Source organism: Calonectris borealis, chromosome 1 (assembly GCF_964195595.1).
Source record: "Calonectris borealis chromosome 1, bCalBor7.hap1.2, whole genome shotgun sequence".
Lineage (NCBI taxonomy): Eukaryota > Metazoa > Chordata > Aves > Procellariiformes > Procellariidae > Calonectris > Calonectris borealis.
In genome coordinates this window covers 102,323,742-102,345,138 of record NC_134312.1, presented here as the reverse complement: position 1 = coordinate 102,345,138, position 21,397 = coordinate 102,323,742, and the positions used below count along the sequence as shown (strand labels likewise).

The 21,397-nt window shown below is 42.7% G+C and overlaps 1 protein-coding gene across 1 annotated transcript; it reads right to left on the bottom strand.

Moving 5' to 3' along the window:
* Nucleotides 1-10,446: 10,446 nt before the first annotated feature.
* On the bottom strand, nt 10,447-21,008 carry GPA33 (glycoprotein A33). Its single transcript, XM_075172849.1, has 7 exons — nt 20,960-21,008; nt 16,161-16,312; nt 14,969-15,179; nt 14,259-14,417; nt 11,848-11,961; nt 11,196-11,319; nt 10,447-10,528 (listed from the first exon to the last, which is right to left on the bottom strand). Exons 1-7 carry the CDS (start codon nt 21,006-21,008, stop codon nt 10,447-10,449), a joined length of 891 nt encoding a protein of 296 aa, XP_075028950.1.
* Between the last annotated feature and the right edge of the window lie 389 nt (nt 21,009-21,397).

The window sequence follows — 21,397 nt, the reverse complement described above, 5'->3', positions numbered from 1 at the left end:
AGTCATCCTGGCTTTGCGTACACATTAGAAAGTTAATAGGTATTTTTGTTATTGTTATACAAGTAAGTAGATGAATTGTCATAGAATCATAGAATAGTTTGGGTTGGAAGGGACCTTTACAGGTCATCTAGTCCAACCCCCTGCCATGGGCAGGGACATCTTCAACTAGATCAGGGTGCTCAGAGCCCCGTCCAACCTGACCTTGAATGTTTTCAGGGATGGGGCATCTACCGCCTCTCTGGGCAACCTGTTCCAGTGTTTCACCACCCTCATTGTAAAAAAAATTCTTCCTTATATCTAGTCTGAATCTACCCTCTTTTAGTTTAAAACCATTCCCCCTTGTCCTGTTGCAACAGGCCCTGCTGAAAAGTTTGTCCCCATCTTTCTCATAAGCCCCTTTAAGTACTGAAAGGCTGCAATAAGGTCTCCCCGAAGCCTTCTCTTCTCCAGGCTGAATAACCCCAACTCTCTCAGCCTTTCTTCATAGGAGAGGCATTCCATCCCCCTGATCATTTTGGTGACCCTCCTCTGGACCTGCTTCAACAGGTCCATGTCTTTCTGGTGCTGAGGGTTCCGGAGCTGGATGCAGTATTCCAGGTGGGGTCTCACCAGAGCAGAGTAGAGGGGCAGAATCACCTCCCTTGACCTGCTGGCCACACTTCTGATGCAGCCCAGGATACGGTTGGCCTGCTGGGCTGTGAGCGCACATTGCTGGCTCAAGTCCAGCTTTTCGTCCACCAGTACCCCCAAGTCCTTCTCGGCAGGGCTGCTCTCAATGCTTTCATCCCCCAGCCTGTATTGATAGTGGGGGTTGCCCTGACCCAGGTGCAGGACCCTGCACTTGGCCTTGTTGAACCCCATGAGGTTCACACAGGCCCACTTCTCGAGCTTGTCCAGGTCCCTCTGGATGGCATCCCAGCCCTCAGGTGTGTCGACTGCACCACTCAGCTTGGTGTCATCTGCAAACTTGCTGAGGGTGCACTTGATCCCATTGTCTTTGTCATTGATGAAGATACTAAACAGTACCGATCCCAGAACTGTTGTCCCTGCGGGACACCACTTGTCACTGATCTCCATCTGGACATTGAACCGTTGACCACTACTCTCAGGATGCGTCCATCCAACCAATTCTTTGCCCACCAGACAGTCCACCCATCAAATCCATATCTCTCCAGTTTAGAGAGAAGGATGTTGTGGGGGACCGTGTCAAAGGCCTTACAGAGGTCCAGGTAGATGACGTCGGTAGCCCTTCACATATCCACTGATGTAGTGACTCCATCATAGAAGACCACTAGGTTGGTCAGGCAGGACTTGCCCTTGGTGAGGCCATGCTGGCTGTCTTGAATCACCTCCCTGTCCTCCACGTGCCTTAGCATAGCTTCCAGAAGAATTGTGCGTTACTACTCTCTACTAGAGTAGTAACGGTTTTGACTAGGAGAACAGTTGTCTGAGGGTCATGAAAACACAACGGACTGTGGTGACAACTTTGCTGATCTAGTCTATGACATCAGTATATTAACCTGTAATCACATATTTCTTCTGTTACATTCTATTCAAAGTGTATATAACTGATATTGAAAAAAAAAGCATGTTCATGTAGAGTAAGCAGAAGTTACTGCTTCTATGCAGTAGACGCTATGAATTTGACTGTTACTTGTGCACTTCTGGCTTGTCTACCTTCTCCTTTCAATAAACTGTAGAAACTAGGTTTGTGGAAGAAGATCCTATTGACCGCTGTCTCTACTCCATCTAAGAATATTCTTATCAGTACCTTGTATTCTGATTTAGGAGGAATGTTCTCTTAAATAGATACATATATACTGTAGATACAGTAATACTTGGTTTTGATGTCTAATTTAACTTGAAATTTGTTTTGGAAGGCTGATCTTACCGGTAAAGATCCAGGTGAAGAAGGCATTCAGTCTCTTGACCTTCTCCTTGACCTTTATGACCAAGTCCCCATTCCCATTCAGATACACCCACGGAAGTCCTTCTTGTTGCCCTTCATGTGCTTCACCAGATTTAGCTTTGGGTGGGCTTTGGCTTTCCTAACCCCACACCTGCACACTCACACAGCATCTCTGTATTTCTCCCAGATCACTCATCCCTGCTTCTACCTCCTGTATGTTTCCTTTTTATGTCTGAGTTTTGTCAGGAGCAATTTGGTCAACCTCTGCTTGTTTTCCTGTTTATCTTGGAGGTGGTGATACTTGAAAAATCAACAAGCTCACCTGGACCTCTCTTCTCTTCTGGACCATATGCCACGAGGTTCTTCCAAGCAGATCTCTGAACAGGCCAAAGACTGCTCTCCTGAGGTCCAGGGTTATGATCCTGCTTTTTGCCTTTTTCCTTCCTCTTAGGATCCCAAACTCCACTATCTCACGGTTACTGAAGCGAAGTTTGCCCCCCAGCCTTCACATCCCTGACCAGTGCTTTCTTGTTTGTAAGTATGAGGTCCAGCAGAGAGTGCCTGCCCTGCTTGACTCCTCAGTCACTTGTATCAGGAGTGTCAGGCTTCTTGCAGTTGCTGAAGAAGGCTTCATGTACTTCTTCCTGATAAGGCTGTCTACAGCAGACACCCACTAGAATGTCACCCGTGTCGGTCTGCCCTCTATTCCTGTCCTGGGAGCTCCCGACTGGCTCGTTGTCCCTCCCCAGGCGGAGCTGTGTGCATTGCAGCTGCTCTCTCACATAAAGAACAACTCCCCCTTCTCACCTCCCAGGTGTGGGAGAAGAAGCCGGACAGTAAGTGATGTGTGGGAAGGGAAGCCTCGTAATCTCTTGGTTCTTGAGGCCGGTAGGCTCAACATTTGTGCTAGTTTCAGGATCTGCATTGTAACTAGTTAAGTTATCAGAGAGTGTCTGCTGTGTCTGAAGTAAGATTAATCTCTATTACATCTTTAGCGATATGTCAGTCTCGTGGTTTAACCTGGCAGGCAGCTAAACACCACACAGCCGTTTGCTCACTCCCCCCCTGTGTGATGGGGGAGAGAATTGGAAAAAGGGTGAAACTCATGGGTTGAGATAAAGACAGTTTAATATGTAAAGCAAAAGCCGCTCGCGCAAGCAAAGCAAAACAAGGGATTCATTCACCACTTCCCATGGGCAGGCTGGTGTTCAGCCATCTCCAAGAAAGCAGGGCTCCATCACGCGTAACGGTGACCTGGGAGATCAAACGCCATCACTCCGAACGTCCTCCCCTTCCTTCTTCTTCCCCCAGCTTTATATGCTGAGCATGACGTCATATGGTATGGGATATCCCTTTGGTCAGTTGGGGTCAGCTGTCCCGGCTGTGTCCCCTCCCAGCTTCTTGTGCACCCCCAGCCTCCTCGCTGGTGGGGTGGGGTGAGGAGCAGAAAAGGCCTTGGCTCTGTGTAAGCACTGCTCAGCAGTAACAAAAACATCCCTGTGTTATCAACACTGTTTCCAGTACAAATCCAAAACACAGCCCCATATTAGCTACTATGAAGAAAATTAACTCTATCCCAACCAACACTAGCACAGTCAGTCATCAAAATCTTAAAAGATAGAAGGAAGGCAGTAATTTGGTGGGGATTTTCTAGGTGGAGGGTCTGTCAAATATTAGATGTTGGATTTTGCTGTTTGAGTGCATGCCAAACTGGAGGAAGCAGTGCTGTGATCCTTAGTCAAATGGCACAGTTGATATTCATTCCACTGGGTGTGTTCTTTGTCAGCTACCTAGGGTGAGGTTCATGCTGAGTCATACCCAATTTGAAAACTTGCGTCCATTTCAGGGACTCTGGGTCTTGAGCCATCACAGTCAGATGGCGTTGTGCTGAAGATCAGATTCTTCGGAATAAATATTTGTGTTGGGTGAATGAAAACCTGTATTCAAGGAAGCCCTATCTGGACTTCCTTGCAAAATAGCTGTAGTTTTCTGTTCCTGATATCTTTTAAAAAACCTGCATAATTAATACAGAGGAACTGTGCTTTTTGACCTGTTAGTTGAATTAAAAAGTGCTAATCCTTTCCCCTAGCAAGAATTTCAAACTTTCCCCAAAAGTTAAGTGACTCAAGTATATGCGTGAAACTGAGTTTTTGATTTCTGGTTGATAGATAGAGGTATATGCAGCTGACTGCAAAGGCTTTAACATCTTTCCATTTGGCAGAGTAAATGTACTGTAATGGGGCGGGGAATAACAAGTTTGGTATCTAGTTTCTGCCCTCTTGATGTCTTCTGCAGGATTATCATTCCTCACTTCCACCCTGGAATGAGCTGCCAATGAATTTTTATTGCAATGTTTCAGTCAAATGAAGAAATCGGCAAACACTTTTATTAGTCTAGCCCTGTATTATCTCTGTTCCCTCACTTTTCCTCGGTTCCGTCTTAGAAGCTCCCACAAGCTTCTCTAATTACCATTTTCAAATAATTCCCCTCACTCCCTACTGTACAGGTGAAAGGCAGGAGAGAGAAGTTCCAAATTCCCTTATGTTGGGCTATAATAAATTTAGTACTAGTTCCAGTGCATCCAGAATTAATCTTGATGGTTTGCTCATCGTACTGTGAACTTCTTCAGATAGAAGACTGCCTCGGTGTCTTTCCTGGAACAGATGATACAAATAAATAGAAAAGTAGTGCTGTTACTCTAGCAACAGGAATTGTGAGATAATTAACTCTTGTCTGTCCGATCAGTTCTGAATTGTGCACTATACTGAGTCTTGTAATAAGCAGTGGCAGTGCCGGCTTTTGTGTCTATCTAATACTGGAAATACTTCTCAAATTCCTGAGAAGAGTGAGAGAGGCAGTGAGAGCAGACCTTGGGGGTTACACGGGAATGGATAGGGGTGGAATCCCTGGGGGGCAGCTTTGAAGAATAAAGGAGTTCATTAAGGTTGGCAGTTCATTAAGAACAGCGTCTTCCAAATGCAGGAACAGTCCAGGAATGCAGGTAGATCTAGCAGGAGCCTGTCTTGTCTTTACAGGGAACTCACGGCTGCACCCTAGTCCTATTGCAGTATATGGGAGATAGAAGCAGGTGTGGGGTACAAAGGAAGACTCCACAATCACTGGCCAGGCGTGTAGGGATGTTTTTTGGAAATCTCGCCTGGAGTTGATGCTTGCAAGGGATCGAGGTCAACAAGAAGAGCTTTTATGACTTTGTTAGCAGTAAAAGACTGAAAAAGGAAGAAGTGGTCTTGTTGCTGAATGGTGTGAGTGATTTAGTAACAGGGCTGGAGTAACACAGATAAGGCTGAGGTGCTCAGTACCTTCTTTGTTTCAGTCTTTACTAATAAGATCTCTCAGATCTCTATACTCAGGAAGGGTTCAGGGAGGAGAACACCAGCAGTGGATGAAGACCGAGTCAGGGATCAGCCGGGAGATCTTAACCCATACAAGTCCATAGGGCCAGATGGGCTGCATCTGAGGATGCTGAGAAAGCTGCCTGATATCTTTGCAAGGCTGTTCTGTTACCTTTGAAAGGTCACAGACAGCATGGAAAATCCACTGCAATGGAAGGCAAAAAGGATCTGCCAAAAGGATGATCGAGGAAACCATAGGACTCGATCCTCTGGACTCCTTGGAAAAAATGTGGAGTGAGTCCTTTTGGAACACGTTTTTGGGTATGTGAAGGAGAAGAGGGGGACAGGGAACAATCAGCATGGATTTGCCAAGGCTAAATCATGCCTGACCAGCCTGAATGCTTTCCATGATAGGTTTGTGAATAAAGGGAGAGCAATAGTGGTCATTTACCTTGACTTTAGCAAGGTTTTCAATACGGTCTCTCATAGTATGCTTATATCCAAGTTGGGATGTTGCAGTCTAGATGGGTGGACAATCAGATGGATAAAAATCTGGTCATGCTCTACGTGGAGGTCAGTAACAGGTTGGGGTAATGGAGGCGTCTATACTATGGCCTGTTTAGTGTCTTTATCAGTGACCTGGAGGAGGTGATGGAGTTCACTCTTGCCTGCAGAAAACACCAAATTGGAGAGACCAGCAGATACGCTCAAGGGCAGGACTGCCGTACAGAGGGACCTAAACAGGCTGGAGGAGTGGACTAATAGGAACCTTATGAAATGCAACAAATTCTGCAGCTGGGAAGGAAGAACCCGTTGCAACAGTACAGCCAGAACTGGCAGGAGAGCAGCTCTGCTGAGAAGAAAGCCCAAAACTAAGAAGGGAACAAAAAAAAAAGGGAATTTGGAAGGTGAAATAGGAACAAGGGTGTTGATGAGAATACTTGCCTAGCAGGGTGTATCAGAGGACTGGGAATCCTGACTCCTCTTTATCTCCATGCTTCTCCTGCATTGTGGGGATCTGTCAGGTCTGTCTCCAGCCAGGTCATTTAACTTTTGTCTCATCACTCTGTCACTCACAAATAATAGCGATTTGCTTGCAACATTCAGGAGACTTTTGAGATCCTTGGATGAAAAGTGCCTGGATAGGAATAACTCCTAAAAGCTAAGTGACTGATATTGGGAACAAATACCGAACATTTTTTTCCCCCGTAAGCCGTATAGTATATTGCCTTCAGAATATTACAAGCAAGTAAAAATGTTAATGTGAATGGAAACAATTAAAGCTAGGAAGTGAAGCAGCAGTGTACTGAGTCCCCTTTAAACACAAGAGGGAAATGTGGTATAGTCCTGGTTAATGCAATTGTTTTGAGCAGTGCAGGGTAAGCCAATTTTTCAAATTGCGTGCAAGATTTCTGTCCTGCCTACTTTTCATTGGATTGCTAGACTGATGAAGTGGACTTCTTTGCTTCCTTCATATGCTTCATTATAGAGTAAATGGCCTGTTGCAGGTTGCCGAGGTAGGGACAGAAGGGAAAACGGGTAATTTTTAAATATCCACTTGGTATGCTTGCCAAAACGAATCTTGCTAAGTAACGATGTATCAGAATCTTACTGTGGTTGTTATTCCACTTGGGGTAACAGATCTCAGCAGTCCTGCAGATGGGAAAATGGTTTGGTGAGGGCTTAAATCCTTGTGTTCTGGTTCTTCATGTTCATGTACAGATAAAGCTTATGTCTGCATATTCTTCCATGTGAAACAGTAATTTACTATAGGCTGTGTAAAGCGTAAGTAGGAATTTACTTTTCTGCCTGGTCATTCATTTTCTGCCTACTTCCTGCCTTTTGAGGGAAGTATTGAAGTTGGGTAGACATATATTAATTCTTTGGAATTAATTAAGTATTGCTAGCTTTCCCCATCTTCCCCTCAGATACGTTAGTGCTGCTTTAATTTCGTTTAAAGTTGTGGGTATACTACAGGCTCTTGGAGTTATTCCTGTTCAAAAGACATACAAGACACACAAGTACTTAATTCAGTTACAGGAAAACCTTGGAGTAAGCTAGGAATTTGAATATGTGTATTTCTGGCTGCTGAGTTTAACAAATTGGTTGAGGAAAAACACATGTAGCATTCTGATAAATACACACAATAACTTCCAAAATGTTATTCTTATTCAAAAAAAAAAAAAAAGAAAAAAATTATAAGCAGCAGTGAAATATCTCAGCTGTCTTTCTATGTGCTATTACTTAGTTTATTTCCCAGTGTAGAACTGAGCTTAGCATTGCAGAATGTAGGTAGTTTTGCTTTAATGGTTGTCAAGTTTGACTTTCTCGGTTTTTTTTCCTTGCTAATTCTTATGGAACCCGCTTACAGAGAATTTAATTCATGTTTTGGGGGATCATTATGTAATCTCTTCTGTATTTTGTGGCTGGTTTCTTCAGATAACTTAACGCAGATTTGCTAATCTACATTTTTCTTTGTGGTTAAAATGACCAATGTGCAAATGTTACTTCAAGACTTCAGCTGACAAGCAGCAATTAAGCTTCACATATCCTAAGAGTGAAGAGTATGGGACAGGTAACACAGTGTTAAAATGTTTTGGAGGCCAGAGCCAGTTTCTGGCCATAAATACTTGTGATAATTGACAAGCCTCCTTTTGCTGGTCTTTCCAGTTAAGATCCTTGATGAGAATCCACATGTTTTCCCTCAAGCAGAAGCCCTCTTCAGCCCGAGGGCATAGGTATTTGTAACGGAACATGGAGCGCTGACTAACGTCTGTAACATTTATAAAAGAAATAGCTTTTGTTTCACAGTAAAAACTTGTTACAATGCTAATTAAAAAATTCATACTATACTTACTTGTTACAAAAGAGAATAAAATGCTTCTCAGCTCTGTTTCTGAGCTATGCACCTCGTTTTTTATCTGCCTTCAGTTTCTGTGTGCAAAATTCTTTTTTAGTCATCCATTTTTGCAATGTTTTGTCATGCATGTAAACTAAGCATGGGAATAGGTCCTCAGAATGTCTTGCTGAGTTGCATTTCAGGGTGTTCATTGCCAGAGAGATTTGGGTTTGTATGTACCTTGTAAAGAGCTCTGGTTGTTGGTCTTTGCAGTTGCTATTAGTGCAAATGAATAATTATATATGAAGTACCATGTAAAACAAAGGCAGCCAGAAAACAAGCCAGAATAACAATTCTGATAGTCTGATTTGCATAGTTCAAAATCTAAAAAATGCTACCCATGTGTAGGATGTGCTGGTTCTTCTTTAAAGTTATATTTTAGATTTTTGTTACAGATTTAAAAGTAACTGCTTAGGGGTAAAGTGTATGTGGGAGGCATGGCCGTGAGTTTCTGAAACCCCTGAAGTCGAAGATGCAATAAAGAGCTTTGAAAGGATAAACATTGTAGTGTAAGTAATTTATTGAACATGTCTTTTTTTAAAACAACAACAACAACAACAACAAACAAACAGCTCTTAATTAGCTTTAGTACCATATTGACTGTCTTTTGGACAGTCCATTCTCTTCCAAAGATAAGATACTAGTGATGGGAGTTCTCTCCACATTTGCACACATTTTGCACATACAGCACTTCTGATTAAATTGTACAATTTTGAATAAAAAGGTACTTTTCCTCCTTTTCCCCCTTTTTTTTTCTTTTTTTTATTGAAGATGTACTTGCCATGTACATGCTCTCACACTGTCCTTTTTTCAGAAGCAGCAGCAGGAACAATGGACTATTTCTGACTTGCCCATGCAACAGTCAGGAGGAAAGGATATGTAATGAAAATTAGTATTTAGGAGCTCTCTAAGCTGGAACTCTAAGTTCTGAATCTGACAGTATATAGGCTACTAGACTGTTTCTAGATCTTATCAGCTGCCAATTACAAATCCATCTAACTTCTTACCTTATCCATTCCATTAGTATACATTGTTGTTCCAAACAGGAGACTTTCATTGATCATCAGTGAATTTTTTCCATATTTTTATTTACATGTGCATGTATAATATAGATGAAGAACACATTTAATAAAATGTCCTTAAAAATCAGCTTGCTTCGGTCTGCATATAATCATTTCTATACTGGACAATGCTGTAAGCTGTGACATTTGCATAACGCCATAAACATGACCACCCTTCCTTGTTGACTTGCAGTTGGTGACCTTGAAACCTTCTATGGCTCTGGGGATACAGCAGCAACTCTGTTCTCCAAATAGACCTGACTGGCTTCTTTTTGCAGAAAATGGGAAGCCTAGAAGACTGGTTATTTTTGAATGACTGGGTGAAACAGTGCTTTACATGCATTTTTCTGCTATGAGGTTATGTATTAGTACTCATTGTACATTAAGAACTTCTTTCCAGGGAGACAAGGATATTCTCTCCCAGAACTTGAAGGCAGAGCCGTTAGCTTTCATTTTATTATCCCAAAAAACCTCCTTGCAGTAAGAAAGAGGGATTGATTTCTTTTCTACAGTGCTGTCTGTGCCTCAGGTGACTAAAGCCCACCATCTTGCGAACCTATAAACGGTGGTCCTAAGTGAGGCCCTTTGAGCTCTCCTGGACCGCAGCGGGCTGCACCCAGCATCTCCCTCTGAGTGGGAGCCTCTCAGAGCTTGCAATCTTTCAGGCCTGCCATATTCGGAGGACCGCTGGGTCCTGGGTGAGTCCCTTTTGAAGCTCAACCCTTCACCCGTTGAGAGGGAATGCCTAGACATTCGACGTGAATATTTCTTCACTGAAATCGAGGGGAATTTTTAACAGGTACCTTCTGTATATTTTTTTTTATATATATATGTTTCTCTATCTGTGTGAACTAATAGTAAGCATAATCTGTAATTAAGCTGTGATTGTAGTAGACTCACTAACTCACTTTGCAAATATTGAATTAGTTAATGATTAAGCGTTACTAAAGTTTGTAAATGATAATTAGGTGTTGCTAAATTGTGAATGAATCCTAGACTGCTGCCAAACATGTATAGTCCCTGAAATATAAACCCTTAGATGATTTTCCTTTATATGTTTCATCCGTGTAATAAATAGAGTGAACCTTGCCATCGAATTTTGTTAGGTCGCACCTTTATAAATCTCTATATATCTTTGATGGTGATTCTTTAAGCGGCCTCTAAACCACTCATTCGCGACACTCAGCAAACCCTGAAAATGGCATTGGCCTCCTGCTTCTATTTTCATTCATCTTCAACATCATCCTCTGCTCTTGGATTCCTTGCAGATGTCTCCTTGGAGGGTTCATTTCTATCTTCTCGCTCCCTAAAACATTGTTCAGGAGTAGAGATGTTAATTAATACCAGCTAGAAATTTTACTGAAGAGGTTTTTTGTTAGAATGGTTTTAGACTGCTTTAAGCTGACCTAGAAGTGTACCAAACTGAACTCCATAAATTAAGTCTTGCTGGTGATGCAAGAGGTGTGTGAGCTACTTTTTTTTCCATAGCATCTATGTAGAGAAAGGGTGATTGGTGTATCTTTTCTCGTCCCACTTTTCTTCCAATGGTCTGTTCCCATCATGAGAATAAACAAAAGGTTTCTTTCTTGGAGTGATAATTTGGAATACAGAGCCTCATGGTGATTTAGGCTAGCAAGGACAGAAACAGCTATAGGGACTCAGAGAAATGACACACAGTCTGGGCTTTGCTTATCAAGTAGCTGTGCATGCTTGACTGATGTGGGCTTGCTAATTCAGTTCCAAGGTTTGAATGTTTGGGTTCTACCCCAGAGACCACAAAGGTGTCTGGTAATACTGAGCATATTCCATGAGAAGAGATGGGAGCCACTAGGGCAGAAACGGAAAGCAGAAAGCAGCGCATGCTTTCCTTGATTTCCTTTTTCTTCCATGCTTTCCAGTCCATATGTTGATGCCGGAGGGAGAACATGAACTCTTCATATGTTCCATTCAGTTTTCTAGAGAAAGGTACTTACGTCATCTCATAGTCCTTGTCCTTGTCCGTCCGACAGCAGCAGCAATAGGATATAATACCAATAACTATAATTGCAGCAACAGCTCCACCAATGATGCCAGCGTAAAGAGCTATGTTCATGGATGCTATGCAGAAAGAAAAAAAATTACCCCTGTGCACTGAGAAGGACATCAAATGCAATCAGCACAATCACTGGACTTCAAATCCCATCACCAGATGTCAGATCTCACTACCACATCCAGACTGAGTGGAAGACACATTTATTTGACTACAGCAACTGGAATTAATTCTGTACTGGGTAGCTGATAAGTTTGCGGGAGCAATTAGTTCGATAGTGATGGGGAGGAGCTCCTGGATCTGAATAACTGCTGTACTTTGTCGATACAGTTTCGTTTCAGACTTTGGGGGCCCAGGCCTATCTCATTCTACACATTTTTTTGTCATCTGTGAACTAATCCTATGAGTTACTGAGTGCTCTATGAGCATGTAAACCAATGCAGAGAATCTGTCTTAAAGGTGAAAAAAGTGTGCTATTTTTTGGAAAGAAAGCAGAATTTTATACTTCTGTCTGCTTTGCCTCTGTTAAGCCTTTGCCACTTAGCTAGGGTACTTTCTCTGGTACTGCTCTTCTAGTAAGCAACCCCATCTCTTACGTGGCATAACACTGACTGTCATGTTGCAAAATTCCTTTCCCACAACGTTTGTTGAAGTGCAGATGTAGAAGCCGGAGGTATCCGCCGAGATGTTCTTCAGAGTTATTTGTTCCCCTGTTGCAAAACACAAATCCAGTCCAAAAAAGAAAAGAATTAAAGCAGGGAAGGAAGTGGAGACAGCAGCCCTTCAATTCTAGCCCAGGGTAGTGGGAGTGATGAGAGGTTATTAAAGCTGATGGATTGCTCCGTCTTGCTCAGGAGCTGCCATGCTAGTCCCTAGGTTTTAGTGTGATTTGTGGGAGGACAAACGGAAGGGTGCTGTTTTGATTACAGGGAACATGTGGCATTTCAACATTCCTTTTAGAAAGAAAATTGTAGGTGGAGGGTAAAGAAGTATGTGTGCTTAGTGAAAGCTTTTTTTGCATTGGATTTTGCTGGGAAATATAAGATGGCGCAAACCGGCATCTGGCTTTGAAAACTGGCCATCTGATGAATTAACTTGTAAAACAACAAAAAGCTCTTCAATCCTCTAGCTCTTAGGATTTCAGATCTGAATTGTTTAGCAGTGGGGGAAATAGCTTTCTAGTCCTGGAGAGGCCTTGCAGGCTGTGAAAATAAATGAAGGAAAAGAAATGCAGTGACATGGCATTGCTATGACACTGATGATTTCTGTCCACCCCAGCAGAGCTCAGAACTATATACTAAAGCTTAGCTCTGTCTTCTCAAGCAGTCCGGTTTTGTTTGTTTCATCTCCAGCTGACATTTGTATGTGTAGTCCATGCTTTTTGCTTGTGATCTACTAATAACGGTCCAGATGCCTGCTCTAAAAGCAAAAGGCTCTGAATACTTTTCAGTGACTTTCCTGTTTTATTTTCCCTGTGATCTCACTTCTTTCCAGCCCACTCGTGGGACTGGGATTCTGTTTTGTCTCTGCTGGCGTCTAGCGCCAGAGAGTAAAAGAGCATGGGGTTTTTTTCAGTCTCTACATACTGTCCGTGCTTACTTCAGGGTGTTTTTTTTTTTGCAGTGTGATGTTCATAGCTCCCAGAGTTGCAGTCTGTTACTGGACTGTAAATCCTCCTATATTGAATCAAAAGTACTTGACTGTCAAGTCAAATTGGGAAAGATGCGGGTCAGATTCTATCAATTTTGGAGTGGCTCCTACGGGGATTCTGGACACCCCGCAGCACTGGGACTTGCTTAGCACAGAAAGAGTGTGCTTGTAGCGACAGTAGGGTGTCCAGCCAGTTTGGGGCAGACAGGGAGAATCGGCACACTACGGGGACATCGGTGCTCTGATGAAAACAGAAGTGAGGTGGAAATGGATCAGAAGAGGCTCCCGTCCCAGGGAAGAACGGGAAGACGGCAGAAGCAGGCGGCAGCTGCTGCTATAGGACGACAAATCCCAGTGCGTTCAGGGCTATGCGTGATGCGTTGGCACCACTTAGTGGCCAGTCAGGCGAATAAGGTTTGTGTCCCTGGTGACATTTCGTCTTCTGCATAATTTATACAAGAATCGGCGAGTGAGTGTTGAATATCCTATTGAGTCTGATCATATTTAGTTTACCTGCTTAGCAATGCTACAATAACTTAAACCAAAAAGGGTAGGTTCAGATACTCAGTCTTTCTGGAGCTGAACACACCAGGAAGAAACAAAGGTGTTTAAAGGAATAAATCTGAGTCCTCTGTCACTACTACACTTCAAAGATTATTAAATCCTCATTTCTGTGTGAATAGTTCCACGAAAGGTCCTGTCATGGAAATTCAATTCCTTTTTTTTTTTTTGCAGATTCTAAAAAAAAAACCTGAAGTAAGCATGGACAGTATGTAGAGACGAAAAAAAAAAGACTTAAAATGAAAGCAAATAAAATATTGGGGCCTGTGTGACAGTCCTAAAGAACAAGAAGCCTCTTTTATGCTCAAAGCAGGAATGGTGTAACTCTTTCTGATACCACCGTTCAGGTGAGGAGTCATCTCTGGAAGGAAAGTAGCTTCCAGAGCCAACTTTTGTTTGCCTTCATCATAGAAAGTGACCTGGTCATTGTCGAGCGAGCTGGGATATAAAGACACACCAGTTAGAAACCTTGATGTTGTTCCTCATGTTATCCCCCCTTACGTCCATCAGTTGAGAAGTAATTATTTCTGGCTGCTTCCAGAGTGAGCCAGCTTTCTTGCCAGGTGAGAGCTGAAGTGAAAATCTTACTGATCATTGTTACTTCAGGTAACTGTCCTTTTCCCCTTGCTAAGTTACTTGTGAGTGTGTCTCGTATCAAAAGGACAACTTTTCACAATCCTGGTCAGAGAGCTTCCTAGAAAAAGCCTTAAGTGTGTTTCTGTATTTGCATTTCAAAATATTTCCAACCCAGATCTACAGAGAGCTCAAAGACTTGATGTCTTTGAATTTTCCATACCTTCTGTTGTTTGTAGTACACGGGGCTCATTTTGTACATTGAAGCTTTGCCAGGTATATCTGGGCTTTGGGGAGCCCTCATGAGAAATGCAGGTCAGATTGATTGTATGTCCATATTCTGCTGTCCCCAAAATCTTGCATTCTGGCTTGGATGGTGCAACTGAAGGAAGAAAAAAGGAAGGAATTTTATTAATTAGAAGTAGTTTTTTGTTCAACCCATCTCCTGCACCTGTGTTTTTTATTCTTGCTAAACAGAGGCTGGTCTTGCACCTACCACCTTCTCAAAGGAACTGGAGTGAACTTGTCTGTAATTTGTTTCTGCCTTCTTGGCTCTGGTCAGCCAAGAAGGAACTGTAAGATGCTTTTTGACATATGTATAATAGTGTTGGGTAACTCCTCCTTTGATGACTGAAATATGACAAGCCACAGGGGGAATGAGGAATGCCCTGTAATGAGGCAAGGGTTGTTAGGAAAGTGAACTGTAGAACTCTAAAGACTATTTTCTACAGTCAGCTATCTAAGGGAATTGGGTGCTCTAAGCCTTCCACCCTACTTCCATAGTAGTAGGAAAAGACCAAAGATGGAATTGTGGATGATGACTTCCTGCAAAGTTTCTTTCTGCTAGAAAATCTGTTGTATAAACCAATGTGGATATTAGAGGAAGGACAGTGTTTTATCTAATGGATCTGATGTTGTCTCCATCACGCTTACCAAGGACTAAAAGAGCCAAGGTTGCAGTCTGCCTTGGGGGGTCATTCCGTAGACGAACGTTGCATGCGTATGTCCCATTGTCTTCTATGGTCGCTGCATTGATGGTGATACTGATGTCCCCTTTGTTTACATCACCACTAAACTGTATACGGTTTTCATAGCCCTTGCCATACTGTACAAGTCCATCAAAATACCTAGTGACAGCATCAACCTGATAGAGAAGGAGGGAAAATGATCAATCTTAGATTCTTCTGTGTGAGTCTACAACCTAACTCAATGGATTAGCCCACTCTTAAGAGAAGAACAGCTTGGAAAAGAGGGCCTTAAGCTGCCCCAGTTTGCCAAAAAGCCAAGAAAAACATAGAAATACAAAAGAGTCTGGGTTTCTGTCTGGAATTCCCTTCTCCCACCTTATCTGAAGTCAGAGACAACTGATTTCTTTTGCTGCAGCTTATTCACCTTTCCTCTCCATGACAGGACACCGTGAGCCGTGTCCGAGATCCATATGTCAAACAAATTCCCCTATGATTACATAAACTCTTTTGCTTTCTTCCAGCAAGGATCTTCAGAGAAGAAACCCTTGTCAGTTACTGCAAGGAGATCTCCAAAGGCTGCTTCCTCTCTCACTAATTCCCAAGAGTTCAAGCAGAACGTTAGAGGTCTCCTTACCTTCAAATACTCCATGTGAATATAGGAGATCTCAAGACTCTCTCCATGTACTATTATCGTCAACTTAAAACTTTATATAGTATCAACGATACTATAAATATATACATAAATATATCTGTATAAATACATATACAATATAGTTTAAATATTACAAATATATACATAAATATGTTTGTATAATATATATACTTAAAATATCTTTTTATAAAGTATCTGAGTATTTCACATATGTTAATAGATATAAACCCACAGTGATGTATCCTCAATACAGAGATGCAAGACCAAGAGAGAGAAAAGGGAATGATGGGGGCTTGCCTAGTATCGTGCAACAGATTTGGGATAAATTGCATCTAGAATCAGAGCTTCTGTTTGCATAGTTCTGAGATTAAAGAAAGATTAAAGAAAGACTTGAAGGAATCTTTTTCTTCCAACACACATTCCCACCCACAGTCCTGCTTCCATCTCTCCTCCCACCTCCCTGTTGGATGCCCTATCATATGTTTCTTTATGCAACTTGCTTTACCGCACTATTGATTTTCCTCCAGACAACAAAGTCTCCTGAGCCAATAGAAGCCTCCGTTTTGAAATGACAGCGGAGAGTAACATTGTTCCCTCGTGCCACCTGTATTTCCTTCGTAGGTGCGTCCACAGTGAGGGCATGAGCAGTCACCAGAACTAGGAAGAGAATAAATTCTGCAGCAAAATTAACGACATCTGGATTCCATGTTTTGTCTCTTTGGCTTTCTTACATGCCACAATAACCCCACATCCCCTCTGTCAGCCATGACATTCCCCACTGAGCAAGAGGTGATGTATGCTGTGGCTGATTGACTATAGAAAGCTGCTGCACAGGATGGCTAAGAGCTAAACTCTGCTTTCCGTTCCTTGCTTCCCTCTTTACTTGGACATACATTGCCATGGAGTATATAAAGATGTTTTTTTTTTTTTTCTGAGCCCTCTTTCAGCGTGACTGATGTCCTTTGACAGTTCTAAATCTACAGAGGGAGACAGATAAACAGATAATACAAGTGCATCAGCAGTCTTAAGGATTCAGGCTAAACTAACAAATTGATATTGTCAAATTTCAGGGATCAGGAAAACTGTCAAATAACATGCCTCAACTCAAGTCCATAGAGAAGTGACATTTTGTGCTAGGGAATCAAAACCTGTTCATGTAATGCCCTGAAAAGAAAAAAACCTAGAAAAGCAAAGAGAGCTTGAAAGAAACAAGAGGAGAATAGCTATTCGTTTTTAAAAATGAGTAGGGTAGTAGTCACCTTTCTCCAAGAACTGTAGCTCCTGCCTGTGGAGCACAGGAACAGCTGAGAGTTGAATAAACCAGAAATCCCTCTGTGCCCTGGTGAAGCATGCCGGGCACAGGATAGGTGTTTCTTGTATGCTATATTCCATTTGACTTGATGCTTAATTCATCATACCCGAGCATTAGCTAGTGGCAGGTCTTAGTTATTCTCAGAATTGGGCTGGAGGTTTACCTCTGCCCTGCCATAGATGACCTTCATGCCTGTGGGAACCTACGGTTAAAAACACCTGCTTTCTCCTTACAGTTTGTGTGGGGTTTTTTGTTGTTTTTTTTTTTTATGGCACCAAACTGAATCATTTGGAAAAAAAAGATCTAAGTCTGAAACCAGTTAAAGAGAGTGCAGTTAAAGAAAGGGGGTGCTGCTCAGAGGCACTCCCATGGCAAAGAGGAACATGGTTCAGTAAGGAGGAGAGTGGAGGAGGGCAGGGACGTACGCTCTCCCTAAGAGGGGCACGCTGTGTGCGGTGGTGAAGGCTTGCTTCTGAAAGAACCAGGCTGAGTCAGTGTTCCCGGAGAGGATTTGACTGAAAAGTTGCCATCTAGCAAGCTTTGGGTCCTCATTCTGCCATATCTCTGTCCAGATTAGATCCATAAGGAAATGTAATGTGTAAGGGAGAGAACAAAGGACATCTAGATTCCACCTTGAGTTGCAAATGGATTGCGAATACATGCTTTTTTAGTCAGGAAGAGACCACAGCCACATGCATTAGGTCAATAAGAGTAAGCCATTGGCAAGTTGAGTACTACCAGATCCTTGACTATAACAGCAGTGAATCATCGCGTCCCTTAGAGTAGCAGTGTGAGGACCCAAAAGGTTTTGTTGTCACTGCCCTAGGAACCTGCTGGTAGCAATTCAGGTACTTGCACAGGGTAATATGGGACAGTTGGCGCAGGGATCTGCTCCCCCTTGGGAGAGGCAAAAGCTTCTGTAACAGCTTCCTGGATTCAGTCTGTTCTCCATAGCAAATGGTCCTTCAAGTCTCTTCTTAGAAATGGCCTATACTTACTGAACGGCTGCATCTTCCTTCTCCTGAGAGAAGTTTGACAGGAATTTTCACAGCAGCCAAACCTTTCCCTCCCCTGCACCCCTCTTTCCTTGCTGCCGGACAGCGATGCCCTCCCTTCCACAGCTGTCTTCAGAAGCAGCTTCAGACATTTTCAGCAGGTGTGCAAAGGCTGCCTTCCGTGCTTGTTAGCGGCCTGGTAAGGAGAGGCGGCCGACTGTCCAGAGCAGGATGCTCCTAACCAAAGTTCCCGCCCTTCTGTGTTCCCCGTCCCATAACTGAGTTGTTCTGTGGTCTCGCACAGCTAATTAGTTAAGCGTGCGTTTTAGTCTCTTCCTCTGTGACATGGCGGCAGCCGTTTCTGTTCTTTTGGGGATTAATTCATTTACAGCTGCTGACAGCTATGAGAAGGAAACCAGCAGGGCAGAATATTTCTAGCATGGTTTTATTGCAGCCACTCCCAGGTCTTTCCCTGCTCTGGAGCACCCAGTGCAAGGGCCGTGTTTGCATAGCCCCAGGGCTCTTCCTGACTGCATTTTTCATTGTGCCCTCTATATGAGACACCCCTATGAAAGCTTTCTCCTTGCCTGTCATGCTGGATAGAGACGCTTTCCTGCATTTAGGTGAAAAGCACCATCTGTACTAGGAGATGGAGCAAAACCCATTTCCTGATCCTTTTGTCACTCAGAATCTGGTTCCACCAGGCTGGGGTTCACTGACAGGTCATTAACTCCGCGCTGAGGCAGAGAAGAGACTGCCCAACCCTAAGGCTTCCCCTTACAAGTGCCTTTCCTTCTTCCATTGGATGACTCAAATGCTACAATAAACGAGACCTTCCTTTGTTTTTTTCCAAACATGTCTTCAGTGCAGCCAGGGAACAGCTGAACCAAACACCATGTACAAGAGACACAGCCTGTAACACGCAAGACTTCTTATTCATCTGTTGCTGTCACTCTAATGCCTGACTTCTTCTGATGCTCTCCCATTTTTCACCCACGACATCTCTTTCTGGCTCCCACTCCTCCCTCGTTAGGGCTCCTTCTCGCTCTCGGGGAAGCTGCACCGTTTCTTTCTGGGACGCCATTTACTCAGGCTGATTTCCTCCTTCCCCCTTCTCACCACATTTCACTTCTTCACAAAGTCACCATCAGCCAGCTAGTCACAGTCAGCGTGTCTAAAAATTGGGGTTTATTCTTCAGGGGTTGGGTTTTTTTTTTCTGAGAGAAAACACAATCTATTCAAAGTACGGCTGATGGGAGGAGAGGGCCAATTCTGAAAGAACTTCAGAAAAAGAGAGGGCAAAGAGCCTATATAGTACTAGAGGGATGGCATCACCTAGATTTAAGCCTTAGAATTACTTCTTGTGTGTTATTAATTAGTACATTTATAACATTTTAAGAAATTGAGAAAGGTTTTATCTCCCTCTGTTCAACTTAAACATTTGTACTTCTACAAAGAAAGAAGTAAATCAAAGTGACATGTCTACTTTCACATTCCTTACTGAGTAAGTGTTAATCAAAACAGAATGAAGTGCAATTAATAGAGCTGGAAACAATTAGAGGAATAGTGCTGAAAAAATTGAGATTCTGATCAAGCAAAATTATTATTGCTGATTCGTCTTGGTAGATTTGGCTATTGAGAAAAGTAGGAAAAGTGGAAATGTGTTACTTCACTTTTACAAGGAAATGCTCTGACTTTTAATTCCTCAATACTTTCCTCAGAATTTGGCTGAAATTTAATTCCGAAGCAGGAGAGGGGAACCTCTTAAATGTGAAATTTGCATTAAAAGTAAATATTTTGTTTGATTCAGAATGACCATTAGGGGCTTTTCCTTCAGCAAGTACACAATACCACTTATTCACACAACTGCAGTGAAAAGCTGTACAGCAGAAGTCAGCCTGTGCCGAGGTCCCGATGCAGCTCATTCAGGGCAGCTCTGGCATCCCAACGCTGCACTGCCATGTGCTGTGCAGTTTCTCTGCTCTGGTGTACTGCAGGAATCTACTATACCTTCTCCAAAAATTTTTTGCAGGCCAGTATTTTAATAGTGAATTATTATCATTTGAGTCCTGCCCAAACAGGCAAGGAGAACTTCACCCAACATACGTATTTCTGCTCTGAAAAGTTCCCCATCTATAATTTGGATAACATGAAAGGTGATAATAATGAAAAAGGAGAGTGAATACCAATGCATTACACAGTTTACATAATGATCATCAAATAATGACCCAAGTCACATTTGTTGCATATGGGGCACATCCACTTTTTCTAATCACGTTAAACTTTGTGAATTTCCTTCTTGTGGGTCTTATTGTTGAAGTGAGGTTTTCAGGATTTTTGGTAAAAAACCAAGCGATTTCCATGTGTGTAGCTTTGTTTGGAAGAAGGTGTAGGAGCATTGGTATGAGAAGATGAAACAGGTCAAAAAGCAGTGGAACTGAGGCCGCAGGCTCTGCAAGGCAGGATGAGAAAGGGCAAGTCTGTGATGGAGGCAAGGGCGAGATGGCTGATTTATATGCGTTAGTAGGGATCCGTTGTGCATCCCCTTGATGTGAATAATATTTAGAGATCACAAGTTATATCAGAGTACATATGAACAGTAGGATTTAACCTTACTGAGACGTATGCTACATGCAGATTTATGTATAAAAGAATAAAACCCAAGGATTTTTCCACTTCCAGCTGAGGAAGTTCCTTCTTCAGAGATAAACGCTGGATTTAACAGAAGCCATTAAAACTGTTTTTAAAAAAGTATTTTCCAGCCTCATGAAGAATAGCGTTCTTTTCCTGTTCCTAACACTGTCTTGCGGCTTTAGGAGATGCCTGTGAGTCTGGACATTCAGCACAGAGATGGTAAACACACCTGCCTTATCATAAACATGAAGGAACTTTTACTAAACAAAAAAGAAACACCCAAAGTCCCTTGGAATACTCGGGACTTTGTAGTGCTGTTTCCTTCTACCCAACCCTTGAGGACATAACCAAATTAGTACTCACTTGCACTGAAAACAGACAGCCAAAGTCTTTTCATTGCTGTCCTTCTCATCTCTCCTTTGTTTCACCTCAAGGTGCTCTTCCTTGTAATCTCTAGGTGGCTGGGTAAGAAATTGAAGGGCTGCTTCAGAGTGGCATCATAGGTTCACTTCCTCAGTCTCTTCTAAAGTGCTTCTCCGGTCTGCCACTCCCCTCCCAGGCAGAATGACAAGCCAGATCACCAGTAGGCTTTGACATCGCTTGCTGCTCCCTGCCTAGAGGCAGAGAGGAGGCTTGTGAACTCCTTCTCCAGTTGTGAACTTTCTTCCCCAATTAAACTGCCTTTCCCAGTTCGTCCTAACACAAAGGTACATAAAGCAAGTGAATAGGCAAAGTGAAGGGTGCGGTGACGGGGAGTGTACAATACAACAATTAAAGTCATGCATGTGATGGCATGTAACT

Coding starts and splice junctions, on each gene's coding strand:
- GPA33 (XM_075172849.1), bottom strand. CDS start 21,008: ATGAGAAGGACAGCAATGAAAAGACTTTGGCTGTCTGTTTTCAGTGCA. Junction 11,320..11,847: donor GACAGTCAGTGTTATGCCAC/GTAAGAGATGGG, acceptor CTTTCTGCATAG/CATCCATGAACATAGCTCTT. Junction 10,529..11,195: donor GACAAGGACTATGAGATGAC/GTAAGTACCTTT, acceptor ACAATGTTTTAG/GGAGCGAGAAGATAGAAATG.